At 46.7% G+C, this 16,565-nt stretch overlaps 1 protein-coding gene across 1 annotated transcript in view; it reads right to left on the bottom strand.

Moving 5' to 3' along the window:
- The window catches only part of Nceh1 (neutral cholesterol ester hydrolase 1), a 60,662-nt gene extending 44,802 nt beyond the window's left edge, over positions 1-15,860 (bottom strand). The window contains exon 1 of the mRNA XM_055626125.1: positions 15,577-15,860. Coding sequence (XP_055482100.1) covers positions 15,577-15,714 — 138 coding nt within the window. The 5' untranslated portion in view covers positions 15,715-15,860. The remainder of the gene's footprint in view (positions 1-15,576) is intronic.
- Positions 15,861-16,565: the final 705 nt, after the last annotated feature.

Here is a 16,565-nt window from a genome sequence, read left to right as displayed (position 1 = left end):
TCAAAGCTTCTGGGGAACTCCTGGGTCTCTTACCCACGTATTCATTTAGGAAATTTACAGATGTTTACTTGGTGCCAGGGACTTTTCAAAGCTAGGTCCGCAAGGTGGAGATGGGGTTAAGGGGGCACAGACATGTCCCTTCCCCACTAGAGATTCTTCCAATCAGTCAGAGGAAGACAGATTTAGGTGGGGAGACAAATTATTTAAAGATAACTGAGCAAAGCTGGGAGTAGTGGCTCACACTTATGATCCCAGAGGCAGAAGAATGGCCATAAGTTCAAGGCCAGCCAAGCTGGGGGATACCAGGACCTGTGAATACTGACCTTCTGTCCTCAACAAAAGTATCATTGCGTTTCAAGTGGTCAACTCCTGACTAAGGAACTAAGGAGTTTAGATTTTAGCTGGGGAAGAGAGAGGAAGAGGGATGGGAAGAGATTCATTAATGGGTAAAAAGAATCAGCTAGATAGGAGAAATGCATTCAAGCTTCTATTATGCAGAAGGGTGATTATAATGAACATTATATATAGAGATGGATAGATAGATAGAGAGAGAGAGAGAAAGAGAGTATGTGTGTACATGCACACATATAGAGTGTAGGTCACCAAACCAGAGGCATTAAATCCCCTGGATCTGTAATTACAGACAATTGTGTGCCACTACATATATGGGTGCTGGGAATAGAAGTCAGGTCTTCTGCAAGAGTAGTACACAGTCTTAACCACTAAGCCATTTCTCCAATCTCAGTGAATGACTTTATAGCATCAATGCCATAATAGTTAGGAAAAGAATGCTGAGTGTGGTGACACACAGCTGTAAAACCAGCACCTGAGAGGTGAAGGTAAGGGAACCAGGAGTTCAAGACCAGTACACAGTAAGGTTGAGGCCAGATTCTGTCTCAAAAGAAACAGAACAACAAGGTAAAACGTTAGGAATGTATGTAGGATGTTCTCAACCTCAAGAAATGATAAATGTCTGAGATGATGTATGCATTTACTGAAAATTACTGCACCCACATTTATACAATTATCTGCCAATTCATTAGTTTAGAGGGGCAGAAGAGATGGCTCAGTAGTTAAGAGCACTGACGGTCCTTGCAGAAGACCTGGGTTTGATTCCCAGCACCTGCAAGACAGCTCACAAGCATCTTTAATTCCAGTCCCAGAGGGTCCATGTCATCTTCTGGCCCCCTTGGGCACAAGGCTTGCATGTTACGAATATATTTGTTTTTTTAATTTTTGTTGAGACAAGGTCTCACTTCATAACCCTGGCTAGCATGGAACTCTGACCTATACAGGGCAGGCTGGCCTAAATTTCAGAGAGATATGCTTGCCTCTACCTCCCACATACTGAGATTAAAGATGGGTACCACCACACTCAGCTTTTTAAAAAAAAAAATGGGGAAGGAGGGATGATGTCGTGGCGCATGCCTTTAATTCCAGCACTCTGGAAACAGAGGCAGGCAGAGCCATGTGAGTTCGAGGCCAGCCTCGTCTACTAAGTGAGTCCAGGACACCCAGAGTTACACAGAGAAATCCCATCTCAAACAAACAAACAAAAATTAAAGGGAGTCCACGTTGTAAAATATACCTTCACAAATTTCCCACCATTCTCCTTAACCTTGGAACTCTTTGCAGTGTGTGGCACACCATGAAAGCAAATAAGAAGGCTATCAGCTGCAGGCTCCCCCTGAAGCCAGACTTTCAATCAACAAACCAAAACCCAGTTCAATATAAACAGTAAAAGGAAACTTAAAGTTACCCAATCAGAAACCGCCAACTAACCTCTGACCAAGAACTTTCCATTGACTCATACCTAAGTAAGGCAAGGCCCTGGGCTGCTTCACCATTCTCCCCTCTTAGCCTTCCTGTGTTCCTTAACTCATAATCGCCTTGCCTCTGGTTCCATTTTCATTTCCTTTGAGGCTCATTAGGAGTTTTGTTTAAGTCACACCCTGTAATTTTTGCTTTTAATTCTGATTATCTGTTTGGTTTAACAATAAAAAGACTTGTGATTTTTAATCAACAGACTCCAGGAAAGTCTGCTGTTGTGCAGGGATTACCGCTCTTCCCATTCACACAGCTTCAGTAGTCGCTGCCTCATCTGCAGAGCCGTCTCATTTGTTGTAACCCTGAGAGCTGCTTTCTCCCTTAGAGGTGTTCTTTACCCCACATGAGTGGGGCTGTTCAACACAAATGTAGCCGTGGATTTTTGTGAATGAGGGTCGGCATGTCAAATGCATCTTACGGGAAAATAGTGGGATAGTCTTAATAAATGTTAATATTATGAGTTATATTGTGAACGTTCTGATATTCAGGATCTTTTACTCAAAATAAAGAAGTCCTTGTTAAACCAGGAAAAAAAAAAAAACAGATAGATAGATGGGGGGTGGGGGAGAGATAGGTAGATAGGCATACAGATACACTAAGCTTTGCCAATGAAATTATATGTTTTGTCTGTGTACCTCTGGATGACCTGGAGCTGGCTTTGTAGCCCAGGATATCCTTGAATCTTCCTGCCTCAGCCCCCAAAGCACTGGGAGGACAGTGCCCCATAAAAGGCGGGGATCTGTGGTTTCTGCTGATTCTGTGCTACCTGACTCACCAACTGTTCTTCACTCAAATATACCATTCAATTTGCTCTGTCTCAAGGTTTTTGTTTGTTTGTTTGTTTTTTAACAATATTAAAGTTTCCCAAGACAAAATTTATCTGTGCACATATTTATAGGTTTTTTTGAGACTGGGTTTCATGTAGCCCAGGCTGGCTTCATGCTCATTACATAAAGAGACTAGCCTCAAACTTCTGATCCTAACCTGCCTATATCTCCCTAGTGCCAGGATAAAAGGCATGCATTACCACATCATGCTTAAAAGCTGTAACATGTTTGTCCTTGGGTAATGCATTCACAAGGTATGAAAGAATTTAAAGTTGGGACAGCAGGGTAGGAAGAGGTGAGGGAAATGGGAAAAAAACTAGAGGTTTCTAAATAAAAGTGAAATATATATATATATGGAAGCCAGTAGCTTAGCAATCATGCTTCTGTAAACAAGTTTATGAATTTTGCCCCCTCCCCCTGTGCCAGGGATTAAACCCAGGACCCCATGCAAGCTAAGCAAGTCTCTGCCACTGAGCCTCACCACCAGCCCTCTGTTTCTTCTCTTATAAAATGAGAACATTACTACGTTCCAAAGTGGCTGAGTTTCTAATTCACTACATAGCTCCTCCACCTCACCACCTGCAGCAGGCAGGAGAGCTGGCCCTGCCTCTCCACGACAGCAGCACTCAAGAGAGCAGGCTCTGTACTTCACCTGGACGGCACAGTTGAGCTGGCCCTGGTGGCAGGAATATGGGTGAGCCAGCCCCAAGGGCATGCACACAGGACAGCTGGTCCCACCACTCACCACTGTGCCACTAGTCTGCCAGTGAGGTGGCGTGGGCACAGGAGAGATGCCCTTCTAGTCCCCCCTTGCCACCTACAGGTGGGAAAGCTGGTCCCACCTCTTGCCGGCTGCAGCGTTGGGTGAACTATCCAGGGCAGTGCTGGAGAGCTCACCCTGGTTGGTGTGGGCTGAGCAGCTCAGCTACCACCCAGGCTCAGATCCAAGGCTTTGAGTTGGTTCATCCCAACATCTGGCCCATGTATAAACTGCTGGAGTGTACGAAGGGGCAGATCCTGCAGAACCAGTGCCACATGAGAATCTAGTGTGATAGTGTAGCTGGAGCCAGAAGCGTTGAACCAGACCAATGACTCAATGCAATGAACATGTGAAAACAAAGATCTGTGGACAAAACAGTATACTGTGTAACACACAGTACAGCTTTAACAACCAGACTTTTTTTTTTTTTCCCGTTAGGAGTAGGTTGCATGGGTGGAGGGCAGATAGGAAGGAATGGAGAGATGAGTGGGATTGAGGTGCAATATGTAAAATTCACAAAGAATTAATAAAAACTTAAATTAAAAAAAGAAAACAAACAAACAAATTTAAAAAATAAACAAAATTTAAAAAGTAGCAAGCTAAACACCCTTACCAAAATGGACATTAAAACATTCAGAGGAGGGGCAGTAAGATGGCTCAGCAGGTAAAGGCACCTGCTGCTAACCCTGATGACTTGAGTCCAATCTCTGCAGCTGATGCAGGAGAGAACTGAGTCCCAAAATCTGAACTCTGATCTCCATAAGTGTGCTCTGACAGAACTGTGCCCACCTTACACGCAAAATAAATAAAAATAAAAGGAAGTTTTAAAAAAATTAAGCATTCAGAGAAGAAAAAAGTTAAGCTGCCTGTGGTGACATGAGCCTGTAATGCAGGCACGTGAGAGGCTGAGCAAGAGAAGGTTGCGTTCAAGGCCATTTTGTACAGAGTGACTGTGTCTCATTAAGCAGGAAGGAAGGGAGGGAGGGGAACTCTGAATAAAACCCATAGAGTTGGGGGTCACCAGTTACCCACTAAGAGAGAAGGCTAGGACACTTTTCATGTAAAGATGGAGGCCTGCCTGCCATCTTTGAGGATGGCTTAGAAGGACAGCTAATATTTACCGAAAAAAACCTGTTGCTCATTCATTCCAAAGTCAAAAACAAACATAAATCTTTTATTTAAAAAAAAAAAATATTATGAGGAAGTTGGAAACCCAGAAAACAGCAAGGCTTGCAAAAGTAAAAGAAAAAGAAACCCAGAAAATAGCAAGGCTTACAAAAAAAAAAAAAAAATCTGCAAAGGAAACAAAAGGCCACTTGTAGCCAAGTTCAGAGTCAGAGGCACTTGAACACTAAGGTCAGACCCTTGAGGCAGTTAGGGTCAGAACCAGAACCAGAAACTCCTCCGGTTTCTCTATCATAAATGACTGTCAAAAACCAGAAACAGTCAGAGGAAAAGTATGTCTGGTGGATGAGAATGCTGGGGATACAGTGATGCGCAAAGATGTGTGGGGTACTGGCCAAGGCAGAGGGCTGGAGGGCCTCTGAAGCAGAAGGGGCAGGACGAAAGGGGACAGACACACAGATGCAACACACGTTCCCAGCGAGGCTGCAGGGGGTCTCCCCAGACCAGGAACAGTAGGATGTCGGTACAGACCTGGTGACTGGAAGTTAAGGAAGACAGGAGCACGCTCCACAGCCACAACTTCTAGGCCCAATGTCTACAAGTCTACCTAGGTTAACTGTGATTAACATGCTGGCCTTGGGTCAGTGAGATGGCTCAGTTAGTGGAGGTGTTAACCAAGCTGACAAGCCAGGACCTGACATGACAGAAGGGGAGAACCAATTCCTACAGTTTGCCCCCCCACTTACATAATGCGTGGCACGTGTGTGTGTGTGTGTGTGTGTGTATGCGCACACACACAAATAATTGCTTATTATTATTATTATTATTATTAAGTGTCCTTGAGCTAGGGAGGAAGCTCACTGGCATTTCCAGCACGCAAGAAGTACTTGTTTCAACACCGCAAAAAGCTGGGGGTGATTATAACGAGTGCAGTCTTAGTACGGTTGGTGGAAGCAGGAGGCTCAGAAGTTCATAACCAAGGTCATCCTCAGCTTTTGGCCAGTTCTGCGCATCCTGAGATAAGTTAAAAGGAAAGAAGTCAGGATGCAAAGAGTTCCACAGTAGCAAAGTATACACCGCACCCCAGCAGGGAGCATCGAAGCCAGAGCCTAGAGTTTTTCATTGCAGCTCATCAAGTGACCTTGAGGTCACTGACCTTTGCTGAGCCTCACGTTCTCAACGGACAAAAGGCACAGCAGTGCCAACCAGTTAACAGTTTTGTTTCTTTAATCTACTAAATGAGGCAGGAAGTGAAATCTTTCCCAGATCCTACAGTGCTACACAAAGTACATAAAAGCCATGCTTGCTTGCCTGGTTGGCTGGTTCTGATTTTCTAGGACAAGGTTTCTGCATACAGCCCAGACTAGCTAAAACTACGTAGGTCAGGTTGGCCTGGAGCTCTCACTGCTCCTACCTTGGCATCGTGAGTGTTGGGTTATTAGGTGTGTGTGAGGGATGCCCTAGACAAGATGCCCCAGTCTCACTCTAACCCCATACAATCCCATTTGCAGTGACCCTCAAGTGCCCACGAGCAGCCAGGTCACCATCCAGTGTGCCAGGACATTCAGCTGCGCATTATCTTCTCCCTGGACTGATCAGCGATGTTCTCCAAGGTCCCTAACCTTGCCTTCCCCACCAGCAGACCCTCTAAGCCAGGGTCGCTGCCACCATTCATGCAGCTGTCTGTCTGTCCCAGGCTCAACACAGCTCCTTTCTCTCATCCCTTAGCATACCCCACAGTGAGCCCTGGCCAGTTGCCTCCAAAATCCACTACTGACCCATGTCTTCATGTTCTCCGCTGGATAACACCTCTTCCTTGGATTCTGCTTGAAATTTCAGTTTCTACACTACCAACGGGGACTCTTCTAAAGACTTATGGGTGTAACTCAGAGATACAGTCCTTGCCTCGTATGTACGAGGCCCTGGCAACAGACCAGGACCAGGAAACAAATAAAACCATTTTTGCGTGCTGGAGGTACGCCTTACTTGGGAGGTGCTTGCCTCTCATGGTGGAAGCCCTGAGTTGCCAGAGCTCATCAACAGTGGTGCATGCGTGTGATCTCAGCAATTTGGAGAGCACAAGAAAGAGCATCGGAAGCTCAGGGTCATTACTAGCTACATGGAGTTCTTGGCCAGCCTGAGCTATGAGAGTCTTAAAATAAAAAATGCTGGGTATTATTCTAAAACAGCCTTGAACATGTGACTTCCTGCCTTTTTTTTTTTTTTTCTTGACCACAGACAAGAAGCCACTCCTTTGCCCAGCCCATGCTTCCCTCTGACCTCCACTCTGTTCTTTCCACTTTTAAGGCTCTAGCTGGTCTAAGTCATTTTTAGGTCTTCAACTCTATCACATCTCCCCTCGAGCCCTTCATTCATGTACTGTCGCTCTGGCTGAAAAAGCCCTTTCACCCCTCTCTGCTAAGTGCCTAACTTCCGTTTGCTCACTGGGTCTCTGTGCAAAGTCAATCAGCCCCTGAGCAGGAGCAAGGCAACCTTGCCTTCCCCAGAAAAACGCACTTGCAGTGATACAACTGAAACACATGGAAGGCACAGAGCACAGGGTCTGAGAGGAAGTGCTCAGAAAGTTTAAAGACGCTAAGTGGGCTGTCAGCATTCAGCCTTGAACATGCCGCAGTACCCAGGGCCACTTTCTGTTGTTTGGTCTCATGTAGCCTTGACTTCCTGAGCCACCCCCCCCCTGCCCCCCACCTCTACTGGGATTACAGTGTAGTCTGCCCTACCTTCACCCTAGGTCTATGTCCGATGTCCTTTTCAAGGATATTACAGGAGCTCCTAAAGGCCCCATCTCTAACTTAACCATCATTTAAGTATGGCCCCTGTCACGATCAGAAGGTCTATTACATCTCATTCAACTGGCAACTCAAGTTTGTTGTGCAGCTTCATCATGTTACCTGAGACGGTCCAGGAAGGAATGTTTCTTCTGAGAGCCCAGGAGGTTAAGAAAACTCATAGGGCCCTGGAAGCTTGTGAACGTTTCCAACTTCACACCCCCACCCCCAACCCACCTGAGGAATACAAGTAAACAGTTGCTGTGGAAAGCTGACCGTCTCTGGTGGAGCTAGAGGGCACCATCGTGCATGCTGGGCTGGGCTTTCCCATGATGCTGCTGCCTTTGAATCGCCCATGCTCCTGTGATATGCTCATACGTTCGCTATCGTTAGGGCCTGTCTTCCTGCTGTGAAGAGACACTGTGACCCCCGCAACTCTTATAAAAGGAAACATTTCACTGGGGCTGGTTCCCAGTTCAGAGGTTTAGTCCATTATTGTCATCATGGGAAGCACGGTGGCATGGAAGCAGACATGCTGCTAGAGTGTTCTAGGTCTGGACTGGCAGGCAACAGGAAGAGAGATTGACAGTAGGCCTGCCTTGGGCTTCTGAAACTCCAAAGCTCCCCCCCCACACTCCCCCATGAAATACTTCCTCCCACAAGGCCACACCTCCTAATAGTGCCTCTCCCTGGGAGTCTCTGGGTGCCATTTTCATTCAAACCACCACTTTATCTTGGATACATAGATATTTGTTTGCACCTCACCAAGAAAATCACAGTGAGATTGGTTACCTGTCTGCCATTCATTCTGCCGCTCCCAGCATTGGTGTTCAGTTAATATTTAAGGGTTGGAGGGATGGCTCAGTAGTTTAAGCCCTTGCTGTGTTGAGTTTGGAGTCCCTGGAACCCAGGCAGATGTGAAGTGAAAAGTACTGGCTCACCAGTGATTCCAGGCTGGGAAGGCAGGGACAGGGGATCCTTCCAACAGGCTGACTAGAGACAGCAGCTTTAGCAGCATGCTAGATTTGATCTAGAATAAGGTGGAAGACTGATTGCAGAGTGTTCTGGGCTCAAGGACAGTGAGATGCCTGAGTGAGTTAAGACACCTAGTGCCAAGTTCAATCTCACAGTGGAAAAAGAAATCTGAGTCCTGCACGATGCTCTCTGCCCTCCACGTGTGTGCCATGGCATGTGCATGTCTACACACGTCACATATGTACACATGCATACATACAACATAATAAAATGCCCAACATCAACCTCTAGCCTCCTCTGCGGGCACACAGGTGCATACACATCTGCACACATGTGGCCAGACACATGACACACATGCACTCACCACAAACACACACCAAGAAAAAGAAAAAAAAATTATTTATCGAATAGGCCTAGGAGTGTGTGGCTCAATGATGGAAGACACACTTAACATTCATGAGGCTCTTGGCTCAATCTCTAAGCACACACAGTATTTATTCACGTAATATATATGATATATAGACATTAGATGTAATGTATCTACGATATGGCGACTTCTAGGTGGTAGGATTTTTAACTTGATTCTAAAAACACTAAAAAAAAATTGCTACTGTTTCATAATATGACATACCTCAAATTGTCCTGGGAGTGCTGCCAGGCTTGTCACTTGGCAACTCAATGGTAACCCAACTCAACGCTTTCTTTCCTTTGTGTGGTGCTAGAGAATGAACCAAGAGCCTGGTGCAGGCTCGGCGAGTACTGTGCCACTGAGGTACACTGCCAGGCCCTACACCTTCACTCTTCCATTCCACTTGGTTTTGAGATAGGTCTTACTATGTAGCTCAAATTGACCCTGGAGCTCTTAGTCCTCCTGCCTCACATTCCCAAGTTTGTATCACCTCACACTGGCTCTTTTCTTCATAAGCATGAAATAAAGGAAATAAATAAGCTATTTCAACAAAGTCTTATTGGAGGCTAAGATAACACAGGCTTAGTTATTCACTTATTTGTTATTGTAAACTATGCTTGAACCCAAGGCCTTGTGTTTGTTAGGCGCACATCCCCCATCTCTCCCTGCTCACACCCCCTTTGAGTTCTTATTTTGAGGTAAGTGTCTCAATAAGTTACTCAGACTAGCCTTGAACTTGTCATTTTCCTCTGTCAGCATTTCCAGCCACTGGGATTGCACAAGTATACCACCATGCCTAGCTAAAACCAGATCTCTCTCTCTTCCTCTGTGTGTGTGTGTTGGGGGGGGGTGTTTCTCTCCCCTTCCCCTCCTCCATCCCTCTCTTCTTACTTCCTCTGGGGTGCTAGGAATAAAATTCAGGTCTTACCCATGCTAGAAAAGCACTCTACTGTTTCCACGCCAGCCTCATACTCATCATTTTTACAGTAACTGCACATAAAGAGAAAATTTCAGAATCAATGCTGAGCCACACTTCACAGAAACGTCTGTGGATCAAGCTTGGGCTGCCTGTGAGAAACAGGATAGGTTGTCTCACAGAAGGCCACAGCAAAACGGTAGCGTCTCTGTGCTCAGGGCTGTATTTGCAGAAGTGCGAGAAAAAAGTTAACATGACTCTGATGATAGCCACTGCCTTACACATCTGGCAGCTGATTCGGTCTGACCTTAGCATTTCCTAAGTGCAGTCTGCAGAACACAACTCAGTCTGCTCACCTGGCAGACACTTCCCTGGAGGTGAAGCCTTTCTGCTGCCCTGTGTTTGTAAGAAATCCAACCAAACCAGCTAAACGTCACTATGGTTACGGAACCCTCCAACTTCCATGAAGCTGGAGGGGGCATGCAAAACTGGTTTCCGGCCAAGCATAGCGGCCCACAACTGCAGTCACAGGGCTCTAGAGGCTGGCGGTGAGTTATCAAGTTCAAAACCAGCCTGTACAAAGGACACAGGAAGTTTCAGGCCAGCCTGGGACATAGTGTGTGACAATGGTCCAAAAAAAGAAAATCATTAAAACTTATTTGCTAATATTTTGAAGTAATGTGAGCACCAGTATTCATCTTTTCTTCCAGGCCACAAATGCATGTGAGCAGCGGCCTCAGCTCCCATCCCATCCCTTCCCTATGGACGGTATCCCCTCAACCCACATGCCAAAATAAACTCTTCCTATACTGAGGAAGAGTTCAAGTTTATCTGATATCAGAATAATTTCCAGTTCAAAAGTTATGGCAAAGCTCAGCACAGAGGATCTCTGCACTTTCCAGGTAGGCTGAAATTTCAGTCACACCCACACAACACAGGAGCCCAAAGAGGCCTGTAGAGCGCTCAGGTGAGGTCACATTACAACTCCAAGCGTGAGGAGACACCTAACAGCTTTGCTTAAGTAGTCCAAGAGCTTGGGCATCCGTAAGAAAAAAGTAAGAGACAGAGCCTGGTGGTGTGGTGCTGCACTCAAAAACGGGGAAATCAGCAGACATGCCACATGCAGTAACCTTTCTTTTCCATTACGTCATTAAGACGATTCATAACTGACATACCTATAGCTAGCAGACTTTGCTAGAGTGGGTGCCCAGAAGCCTCCAGTCTCTGCCTCTATAGTGCTGGGAATTCAGACGTGTTGGAAATACAGACATGTATACTGTATAAAGGTTTTACATGCACACTGAAGATTCAAACTCAGGACCTCAAACTTACACAGAAAGCATCTTAGTTTGCTGTGTGAGCCACCTCCCAGCCCCTACTAAACATTATTTTACAGTACAGGCATTCTAGCTGCTTAGGACTCCAAAAGTATGAGGTGACTACAATGACTGCAGGGTGCCGGGGACTGAACTGAAGGGCTAGCCCATGCGAGATGAGCACTCTGCCACTGAACTGCATCCCCAGCCGGCTTCTTTTTAATGCAGAATGTTTCCTCTTCTTCTTACAAATGACCATGCACTTTGCACTAGCAGGAGGTTCTCCATCCTGTAAAATACTTGCATCTCTAGCAACAGCTTTGCCTCTATCCATCATGATGTAACAAAGTCCACCCCAAAAGACAGGTGGCCAAGGGAAAAAAAAATGCTTCAGAGGTTTCTCCTGATGGGCACTGCCAAACCTCCACGCTCTCCCCTGCAGTGCTCTCCCTTAGAGCAGTGGTTCTCAACCTTCCTAATGCTACAGCCCTTAAATACAGTTCCTCATGCTGTGGTGACCCCAGCCATTACATCATTTCATTGCTACTGCATAGCCGTAATTTTGATACTGTTGTGAGTCATAACATAAATACCTGATATGCAAGATACCGGGTATGTGACCCCTGTGGGGGTCAAGATCTGCAGATTGAGAACCGCTGACCTAGACCTAGAAGAGCACCTAACTAATTTTTATAACTTAGTTCTCTATGTGCTGGATTACCCAGCTAGGTCAAGCAAAATATGTATTATCCATAATATATGCAAATAATATCCTAAATAAATATTATCCATTACAGTATTGAGTCTTATTTATATTATAGTACAATTTGAGGGGTTTTTTGTTTGTTTGTTTTTGACAGAAGATTTCAGTATCTACTCCCCGTTAGTCTTGAAACTGAAGCAATCATCTTGCCCCACCCGTATGAGTGCTAGAACCACGGTTCTTTGATAGAACAGAAATCACCCTGGGGACTCTTTAAAGAAAAGACTGCTTACCTGGCTGGCATAGCCAGTGGCACAGCGCCTGCCTAGCAGGGGTAAAACCCTGGTTCTACAGCCACAAAGCAAACAACTGCGAAAAGCACTGAAAACACCCAGAATTCTGAGTAAATGTGGCATGAAGGATGGCCCAGGCAGGAGGAGTTTTCAGGCAGTCCTAGCACTGAGGAGCTAGAAACAGGAGGATAAAGGGTTCGAGGCTAGCCCCTGCTACAAGGAACACTTTCTCAAACAAACAACAAAAAGCAAAAGAAAGCAAGATTCCTGAGCAGCTTCAAGGGACCCAAGGAAGAAAAGCTCAATAGACATAATCCCAATGACCTGACACAGGGCACAAGATTAAATATGAGAATGGTGTAGGCCAATGACAACAGAATAAAGAGGCACTCAAATTATTTTTAGACAGAGTCTCACTGTGTATCCCTGGCTAGCCTGAACTCACTATGTAGAGCAGGCTGGCCTGAACCCACACCCACAGAGATCTGCTTGCCTCCACCTCGTGGGTGATGGAGAGGTTTGAGTGATCCTACCGTGCAGCACTCAAATATTTTGCTATTAGGAAGAACGCCAAGTTTAATCTCTTAAATAATTTCAGTGGCTTTTGTAATTGAGCCAAGAGATCTAACCTAAAATTATTTGGCAAACAAGGTTATGCCAACATCACGGCAGCTCTCTAGGTTTTAAAGCTATAAATCAGATTATCTTATTGTTTGAAGAAAATTGAACAATACTACAGATTTTCCCCAAAATTTTACCTCATCTGTGGGAGAAACTCTCAGAATGACAGACAATCATCAGCCTTTAAATAAACTCCCAGGACGCTTGGGAGACTGAGGCAGGAAGATTGTGAGCTGAAGACCAGCTTGAACCACATAGCAAGCTGAGGACAGCTTGAAACAGGTAGCAAGATCTGGAGTGTAAAAAAACAAAACTAAGAAACAAAAAAACAAACAAACCTATAATCTGAACACTAGGGATAGTGTAAGGACTATACAGCAAGCTCATAGCCAGCCTCAGCTACATGACACTGTCTCAAACAATGAGAGAGAGAGAGAGAGAGAGAGAGAGAGAGAGAGAGAAAACTGCCAGGAATTTGAAGGGAGCTTGGCTTAGTATATTTCAGGTCAGCCTGGGCTATATACAGTGAGAGATCAAGTCTCCAAAGATCCAACCAAACAAAAACTATAACAATAGTTGAGGTACACGGTGGTATACATTTTTATCCCAGCACTTGGGAGGCAGAGACAGGTGGATCTCTGTGGGTTCAAGGGCAGCCTGATCTACATAGTGAGCTCTAGGCCAGCCAGGGCTACCTAGTGTGACCCTAGAGATAGAGATAGAGAGATGGGGAGCAGAGGCAGAGACAGAAAAAGGGAAAAAGAAAGGGCCACAAACATAACTGGGCCAGGGCGAGGGTGTAGTTCACTGTCCACTCCTTGCCCAGCATGTACAAAACCCTGAGTTTAATCTCTGGGAGAAAACTCACGAAAATTGCATGCCAACTAGAATGTGCTTTCATCTGTTCTGACTGGTCTTACCAACATTCTCAGTTTAGCAGGAACGTGCTCAGAGTCACTCTCTGAAAACTCACTTCCAAGCCAGCATCAGGTGAGAACACCCATGACCTCACCAGTTCCTGCACTGCCTGGAATTACACTCCCCAGTTGCCAGCATGTAGGAGGGACCGCCATAGAAGCCTAGAGTAGCCTTGCCCTGGTGATTTGAAAGGCATGTTGGAAAAGAAAAACCTTCCCCGAAACCTGGACTTTGCTAAATGTCTATGATTGGGAAGAGTTCTTCAGTGACCTAAAACATGAATAGACAAAGCGTCTTCACACCACCACACCATTCTTCTTTCCTAATTCTAACCTACTGAAGATGGCCAGCCCTGCCCCTTGCTCTCCAGAATCTTTTGAAGTATACACTCACCTCCTGAGGGCTTCCTACGGAAGACTGACTTTCTTGGTCGCATGTAGACACGAGAACACCATCGTTCCAATACTCTACTAAGGCCTAAAGGTTGGCTCTGTCCTACAAATTCAGCACTTGGGAGGTAGAAGCAGGATCAAGAGATCAAGAGTTCTGGGCTACACACTGAGTTCCAAGCCAGCTAGAGCTACACACTGAAATTCTGTCTGAAAAAAAAAAAAAAAAAAAAAAACGAAAAAACAAAAGGAGCAAGAGCACCTGCCCTGGGTTCATTTCCAGCACCCACAGAGAGACTCACAACCCTCTGTAACTATAGTCCCAAGTGATCCAACACCCTCTTCTGATCTCTGTGGGCACGGAACCCACGTGGTTCATGCGGGCAGAACACCCATGCATAAAAATAAATAATAAAAAAAATCTAATGCATGTTTATATACCTTATTTAAAAGGGGGGGGGCAGGGGAAGAGCCAGGAGGTGGTGGCCCACGCCTTGATCCCAGCACTCCTGAGGCAGAGGCAGGTGGATCTCTGAGTTCGAGGCTGGCCTGGTCTACAGAGCAAGGTCCAAGATAGCCAGGGTTACAGAGAAACCATATCGAAAAACAAGACAAAACAAAAATAGTATTAAGGCTCAGTGTTGGCCAGAGGCAGGGGGTGGCTTGGTTGTGGATGGGCAGTGGGAACCCGCATAACGCAGGCTACCCAGAAACACTAAGCAGCCATAGTGTTCAGCCTTGGCTGCATACTGTGCTTCTGATACTGAAAACAATCTTCCTACCATGGAGGAAACCAAACAGTTACACTGTCCTCCCCACGGGGGGAGCAACATACTTGGGCAGGACACAAAGCAGAGAAATGCCACCCTACAGGTTAAAAGAGGCCACACGGCCCTGGCTCAGACCAAGGTTATCTCTGGGACATCGAAGGACGCAAAACAAATGCTGAGGCGGAAAACAGACAGAGCCTACAAACGAGGGCCTTTTACAGCCCTCAGGGGCTTCCCAGCCTCCGGGCTTCCTTTTCTTCGGCTGAGCCAAAAGGTGCCAGGGACGGAAGCGAAGGTCAGAGCGGTTCCTCCTAGCCTGCGGTCCCCAGAAGGCGCGCTGGGGCCTGGGGACATCAGGAGACTGGCCGCGCCCGCTTCAGCCCTTCGGGGAATTAAAAATCCCTTTCGTTAAAAACATTTAACTCCTCCTCTGCCAGCCGGTGAAACGACGAAGGTGGGGGCGGGGTGAACATAAACTGCCGAAGGCTTTGGCTCAAGACACAGCAAACCCAGAAAGCCGGGAAGCTGTTTAGGGACTTAGGGAAGGTTAAACAGCTGTCACAGAGACTCCAGGCGAGAACTTCACCTATTTCCAGACTAGTATGTGCCCGCAGACTTCAGGATGCGCAGACCCTCGGTGCCTGGGCTAGGGGCCCTGCGGAAGCAAGCACTCGGGGATGCACGGGTGACACCGGGTGTCCCCACTGCATTGCAAGGATGCAACCATGACGCCCTCCGCACCCAGGGGATCAGAAGCGATGGAAGGGGAGGGGGCGGGGAGATGCGCGTTCACGGGAGCACGGGAGACACGGATTATCCCTACTGCAGTTCCAGGATGCAAATGTGGCACCCTCAGTGGGCAACCTGGAAAAGCGATGTGGGGCTCGTTCAGGGGAACAGGGGCGACAGACACGGGGCATCCCCTTCGCTCAGCTCACCACTTGCTGCGCGCCGCGGAAAGTGGCGTCCAGCAGCATCAGTTTCCAGGGGTCGGACACCGCGCCGGGCACAGGGATGTACACGTAGTAGGCGGCCAGCGCCAGCAGCGCGGCCAGTAGGACGCACGACGACCTCATCGTCCCCAGGCCGGGCTGTCCGGAGCTGACCGCGGTACGGTGCGATGCTACCCGGAGACGGCCAGCAAGTTTATGCCAGCCGCAGCTGCTGCTTCACGTGTTCCTCCTAAGGCTGCGAGCCAATCACAGGCTGCGTCTGGAGGAAGTGGGAGCGTGGATGTGCCCCCTCCGCGGTGTCCTTTCGGAGAGCTGCGGGCTAGCCAGGTTGCAGGAAGCGCGGTGGTGCTGCAGCGCCCGGAGCACGCACAGCAACCCCTGGCGGACACTGTGAGCGTGACCGCCTGCGATGCCAGGCTGCCTCTGCCGGTTCGCAGAGGGCGTTCCAGGCAAGCCAGAGCTGCTTGAAACAGTCTCAGAAGAACAACTAACAGTAAGAAGCAAACAAACAAAAGTTGTCTGTAGTACTCTCCCCTGCCCATTTTAAAAGTAAGTAGAGGTAAGTAACTGACATGGGCCATAGGAATTTATATCCCACAACTGTTCTCAAAGGTCTCTCCTCTCATCAAGAATTCTTCTGTATTCAGTATCAACCATTCAGTCATTTGTGAGATTTAAACTCAGTATCTTTGTATGTCTTTACCTCACAATTAGGAACAATGTACTTAGTAATATACTGCTAGATATTCTGTATCTTCCTTTCAGAAATACCTCTTCATATCCTTTGCCCGTTTTCATCAGGTTGTCTTTCAACTTAGATATATTTTGGACATTTACCTCTTACTGACTGTATGGATTTGAAACACATTTTTAGATCTTTGCCCTACATGTGCATTCTATAGATTGTTTTGCTTTATGAAAGTTCTTCGGCTTTATGAAATCTCATATTTCTGGTTCTTTGATTACATTTGTGT

The sequence above is a fragment of the Psammomys obesus genome, unplaced genomic scaffold, assembly GCF_907164565.1.
Source record: "Psammomys obesus unplaced genomic scaffold, mPsaObe1.curated_primary_1811, whole genome shotgun sequence".
NCBI classification, from domain to species: Eukaryota; Metazoa; Chordata; class Mammalia; order Rodentia; family Muridae; genus Psammomys; species Psammomys obesus.
The sequence above is the reverse complement of the archived record's forward strand: the minus strand, read 5'-3'. Positions and strand labels throughout refer to the sequence as shown.